At 36.9% G+C, this 6,000-nt stretch overlaps 1 protein-coding gene across 1 annotated transcript in view; it reads left to right on the top strand.

The window, feature by feature from the left end:
- The first annotated feature begins 4,004 nt into the window (after positions 1 to 4,004).
- Positions 4,005 to 6,000, top strand: part of LOC140243389 (uncharacterized) — a 122,679-nt gene continuing 120,683 nt past the window's right edge. The window contains exon 1 of the mRNA XM_072323070.1: positions 4,005 to 4,136. Within this exon, the coding sequence (XP_072179171.1) occupies positions 4,058 to 4,136 (79 nt within the window). The 5' untranslated portion in view covers positions 4,005 to 4,057. The remainder of the gene's footprint in view (positions 4,137 to 6,000) is intronic.

The following is a 6,000-nucleotide window of genomic DNA, read 5'->3' as shown; positions in this document are numbered from 1 at the left end:
TATACATACAATTTCTATAGCGCCGTTCTCCACTTTGATTAAATGCTCAAGGCGCTTTACAATTGTACATCAGAGCAAACAGACTGAAGATACAAGTACATCATCGTAATAGAAGAAGATGAAGAAGCAGAAGAAAAAAAAAAGACATGAAAGTCTGTCTTCAAAAGGCACTTATGCGCAATATGATTACAGAGTTTATTGCAGCAGACATCTTAGTTTTATACTGACTAAAGCAACTTCCCAGGTGAAAAAGAACACACCCCTACTTTTAGTCAAATCATCCATTTTCCGAGAGAAAGAAATAATGGACACAGACATTATGCTTCAAACAGACACACACACACACAAAATAACTTTGTGGTATCTACTTTATATACGTGTATATTTGCTTATACAGTTTTATCATTCTTTTGTTCATACCCTTTTTCTTACTTTATGTGTATGTAGCATGTGTCTATTTATTACCATCTCTATCTATCTATCTATCTATCTATCTATCTATCTTTATCTCTATCTATCTATCTATCTATCTATCTATCTATCTATCTATCTATCTATCTTTATCTATCTATCAATTGAGTCTTGTACATTTTATGTGCCCATACTGATACGCATCATTGTACTAAATGTTAACAAGAGTTAATATCGCTAATATTAAGTCTTAGGTTATTATCATCTGACCCTGAAGTCGAGAAGTGTTTTGTTTAAAGTATCATGAGAATCCACCATCGTAACTCTTGAAAAGGCTAAAATGATGTTATCATAATAATAATTCATTGTTCGGGTCTACCATTGATCTCCAAAAATAGGAAAATTTACTCCTTGATAATATAATAGAGATCATTGGATTATGATTATTTCGACAAATTTCGACAAATCAGTATTTTGCTGGAGGATGCTAAACGACACTGCTGGTGCGTGCAGTGAAAACTCATTATTATTACAAATCTCGAAAAATATTGTTTTCTTGTAGCGTCCAATATAAATCACATAGAAAGAATCACTCCATTGCGTGTGACGTCACATTCACTCGAATACAGACAGACTATTTCTTTTTCTGCAATGGGCCTACTGGACATCGACATAATCCGATTGTCGAAATGTCCCCTCCGCATCTTCTTCGAGGAGGCCTATATCCCTCGTCTATAGCGGTACCTCCTTTATTGGTCCGATTATAGGCAGCGGTTTAGTTATGCATTGTATGCTCATTGAGTTTGCACAACAAAAACTAACGTTATGGTTCCCGACAACCAGTAAAAGTTTGTGTCTTGATTGACCACATCCCAGAGGTTTCCATGGTAACCACTGTCCAGCTGGTCTATGATCCCCAATGAACTGATCTCGTCTTACATCATAATCATCATCGTCAGTCATCAAACTTTGAAATTTTTGAAAGACCCTTCATGACATAAGAGAGTGAGAGTGAGAGTGAGAGAGAGAGGGGGGGGGGGGCGAGAGGGAGAGAGAGAGAGGGGGGGGGGGGGGGAGAGGGAGGGGGGGGGGGGGGCAAGATCAAGGGGAGTGACCGAGAGTATGCAGTAGGCCTATCTAATTATGATAAGAATGATAAAAAAAACACACATTCCTGAGTGCATTCATTATAACTTCAGTTCAGTTCGGTTTATTTCTTCCTTCCGTTTGCAATATGACAAATAACAACAATTGAGAATAAAGAATGATGTCATTTGTAATGAATGAAATTGTTCCATCGCATCAATACACATTATGGAGTATATACGATCGTATAAAGAAGGCATAACAAGGATAAAAATATAAAACAATGTCAAATTGAAGGTACGAAAGGGAGCAATGAGAATTAAGTTTAAAGAGAGAATAATATGTATATTACGTGTGTATGTGTGTGTGTGTGTGTGTGTGTGTGTGTGTGTGTGTGTGTGTGTGTAATTGGAAATGCAGGGGACCATCTAATTCACAAGCAGAGCTTGACTAGGAAGATGACCCCTGATAAACTTAACGACAAAAAAATAAACGATAAAGTACATGTTATGATGTAGCCAATCACTCTTTACCACGACTGAGTGAAGTGCAGTGCACTGTGAGGTGTGCGTTGTGCTGTGATGACGTCGATAGCTATAAAATTGTATTCAGTAATACATTTATACAGGGGCGGATCCAGGAATTCCGTAAAGAGGGGCGTGTTTACAAAATTAAAGGGGGGCGTACGCACCCCTCCCCCATTTTTTCTTTTTATTTCTTTTGTTTCAACAAAAGATAAAGGGGGGGGGGGGGGCGTGCGCCGGTTGCGGTCCTCCCTGGATCCGCCCCTGTTATATCATGTATGTTTATGTTGTGTGGAAAACATAATATTAGTATAAATACATTTAACTCATTGTTTAGAATGAATTATGAATTTACGTGGGCCTATATATCGGGAGAATATTGGGATATAAGAATGTCTTTTAGCCTAATTCTCTTTAAAAGGCCTTAATAGGCCTACACTGTTTTGGATTCAGAGGCAGAGAGTTTCATTCTGGTCCATGATTATAACGATTTGGGGGCCGCGATGATTCTAGGGTTTTCGAGATGATAATCAGAATTATTGATTGACGAGTTGGATATGAATGAACAACAGATAATTGCCGTGAAAAAAAAATGTTATGTATATAGGAAGACGGTCACGTGCGTATTTTTACATAACAAGTTATTGCAGTCTGAAAAGTATTAAGTATATCATTAACTTTCATTCTTTTCAATGAAAGAGATTTGAAGGGAGGTTAAATAAGGGGAATAGGCGATTAACAGCATATTAAATGTGTTTCTATAGAACTCCTTCAAATCTGTACTTTATTCTACTTGAGCCATGCTTCCCTACACATGCACTCTCTATTGCAGTATGTTAAAATGTATGGTAGAATTAAATCATTTATATAATAACAAGGGAATTTTAAGATTGGAGGTTTTCGATGGTATATGATTGCTTCTGGATTCATTCATTGTGTGTGAATTTTGTGAATATCATCATTTCGATTTATTAACAGTCTGTCAAAACAGCGTGGCCGATATAATACACTTTTCATTATTTGAAGCTAATGATCACAAAAATATATAACGCATCAAGAAATTACTTACATCACGGCTAATATAATCAGACTCCCGACCTCAAATCTGCCTCCCCCGAAAATAGATAAAATGAAATCAGAACGGAAAACAAATCAAAAACACATTTAAGAACGAAACACAAAATGAGTAGTGTTCTGTATTTTCTCGATCTTTTGTCGAGATCATTACATTGCTGATTTCTTGTATTTTGTTGTAATCTTTAAGCACTGGCTGTATTTTGAAAAGGTTCTGATATGAATAAGGCTTGAATACTGGTTATCATCATTATTATCACAGCATTCTTGTTACACCACCAGAATTCACATCATCCACCTACTTGTATTCAGTCGGTCTTGTAAGAAGTGATGATTTAACGTCTTTCCTAATCCAAACACTTACGTGAACAGATATCATCGAGAGAAAATCCGGTGAGCGAAGATAACGGGGATTAATTCGGATAGAACACAATAACTTCTTATCCCCAGTGTTTCAATAGCAAAGCAATCGAGTCATCCGCAAGGATGCGACTCACCGCGGAGTTCTCCCGCCTCTGCGTGCATACCGACTATTTTGAAGTTATACCGCAGACCCATTATTTCGCTCCACGGTGTTCAAGTACCGCACCCATCAAAAGTGACTGGAAGTGATGCGAAAAAAAAAAAGCATCATTGTTCACGAACCATCTTCTCCGATCGTACTCACACCGTACACACCGCCACCGGCGCTGCTCACAGACGACGCGCCGTTCGTCAGCTGTCGCTCCGTAGAGAGCCAGAGTCGCACCGCGCCGCCGCAGCGTTTCGCCAGCTACCATGAGAACGAGCAACGCACATTTTAACCAATACTACTAGCTGGTACTTTCGTACGTACGTTCACCTACACGTAGTACACTTGCCCTACAGTGATGGTGGATTTTTGTGAAGACTGCAACACCACTGCCGAACTTTCGAAGACATCTCAATTCTTGGAAGATAATGGAACTTAAAAGACGGCGGGAATGGCGACGAGTGGCTCTTCTCTAGCCTTTTCGCTGAGATTATGCCTTCTTGTGATTCTATCGATTTCTTTCGCGTCAGGTGAGTGATGTAGCGGTGATTTTGGAACACGACTTTGTCAGAGGAGTTTGACGAAGTTTTCATAATAGGTTGGGTGTTCGGAGTTTTGGCACACGGGAACTCACTGGCTTGAGACTAGAGAGTGTCGTAAGCTCTTACCGATCTTCACGTAGTTAGACCACAGTGGTTATTGAGTTGATTTTCTATCTCCCTGCCATGTCTGTGAGTAGTGGAGCTGAGTTCACATCACAGAATTTAACGCCAGGTAATATGTGATGTCCTCCATAGCAGTTTACAATTTTTCCCAACATATAATTTCCACGGTGTATCACAAAGATTTAAGATATATTGTTGAGAATCTTTGCAAGTCCCCAAACTAATTTCGCCTACGCTCGTCCAGAGCGCATCATACTGCACGGCGGACCGCGGACCGTGGATATATTGCGATGCTCCTTCTTTATTATCTTAATTAAGATTAAATAATCTGAATTAATTAATAAAATACCGGGTAGTTCTCTTTGTAGAACATCTAGTATTAAATAGATTTGAAGCTCCTTAATGTTGGTCGACAAAATTTATGTAATTTCTGGAAATTTCTGTGTCTGATTCTTCAGTGGTGATATTTCCTTTGTCAAGTTTAGTTTTTAAAAAGTCTACTTGCTGTGTGAATTTTCCATATTAGTGGTATTGAAACAAAGAAATCTGAATTGTAACAAAATACATACACAGTAGATACTTTATCTGTAAACAGTATTATGCCCTAGCCGACATTTATTAATACAGATATTGTCTCCCAATAATATTGAAAATGACAAAACCAACTTGATATGTTAATGTTAATTTTACAACAAAGGGGACTACGATCTGGATATCTATCTTTTACTCCTGATAATAATGACCACTTTCACAATCCGTTAGCCATCTAGGCTGAAGTCTTTGCATTCACTCACTGATTGAAAATAAAAAATATTTTACCTAGACCTCTATCAATCATGTACAAATGTAATCAAATCAGCAAAGATGTAAGTACAATTGTAGAGTGTGTGATATAAACTTTTTGAATTTGAAATGAAAAAAAAGATCATCAATCATGTCGGTTGTTTGGATTCTGATAAATCGATGTTTAATACTACATTGACTGAGCAAATGGCAATTAATAATGACAGTCTATGATATGTATAGTGTATACTGTAGGAAATATGTATAAAATAACTTCCCTTGATTTCTTGCATTACATTATTGCTTACAGTGTACAGAACACTATCAATGTCATAACATTTTAAATGTAGCTCAAGCAGAATCTCAAATATGGTACATGTACACCTGTACATCTATTTACATTGTAAGACCTAGATCCTTTTGAGAAACCTTTATAGTGTAGCTACATTTGTAGGAAAATACAGTGTAAGTGGAATTTTGCTGATGTTATATCTTTAAAAAAAGTCAGTGATGATGTACGGTACAATCCTTATTCATTCAGGTGAATATTTGAATAGTTAGAAAATTTTAAAGAAACCTGGTCAGTTATATCGGTGCAGTAGTCACGTTTAAATAGGATTCAAAAGGTGTACTATTTTTTAATTTAACATACAATATAAAGCCCTTTTATCAGAAGTGGGCCAACAAGAAATGTAAATAAATGTGATTCAAAATAGAATTGTAGATATGATGCATATTAAATTATCTATTGCACTGGAAAAATGTAATCAATTCTTGAAGCTTAACAGTGTATAGATTTCATGATTTGAATTAATTTTGTTTTGAGTTAGTTGAAGAAGCACTAAGGGCTGTTTAAAGTGTCCTTTCAAGTTATGCATTGCTGCTATCATTATGTTGTAAACATTTCTACATAGTATGTATTTCAAACCAAGGATGTTCAGGAGAC

This window comes from Diadema setosum, chromosome 20, assembly GCF_964275005.1.
Source record: "Diadema setosum chromosome 20, eeDiaSeto1, whole genome shotgun sequence".
NCBI lineage: Eukaryota > Metazoa > Echinodermata > Echinoidea > Diadematoida > Diadematidae > Diadema > Diadema setosum.
The sequence above is the reverse complement of the archived record's forward strand: the minus strand, read 5'-3'. Positions and strand labels throughout refer to the sequence as shown.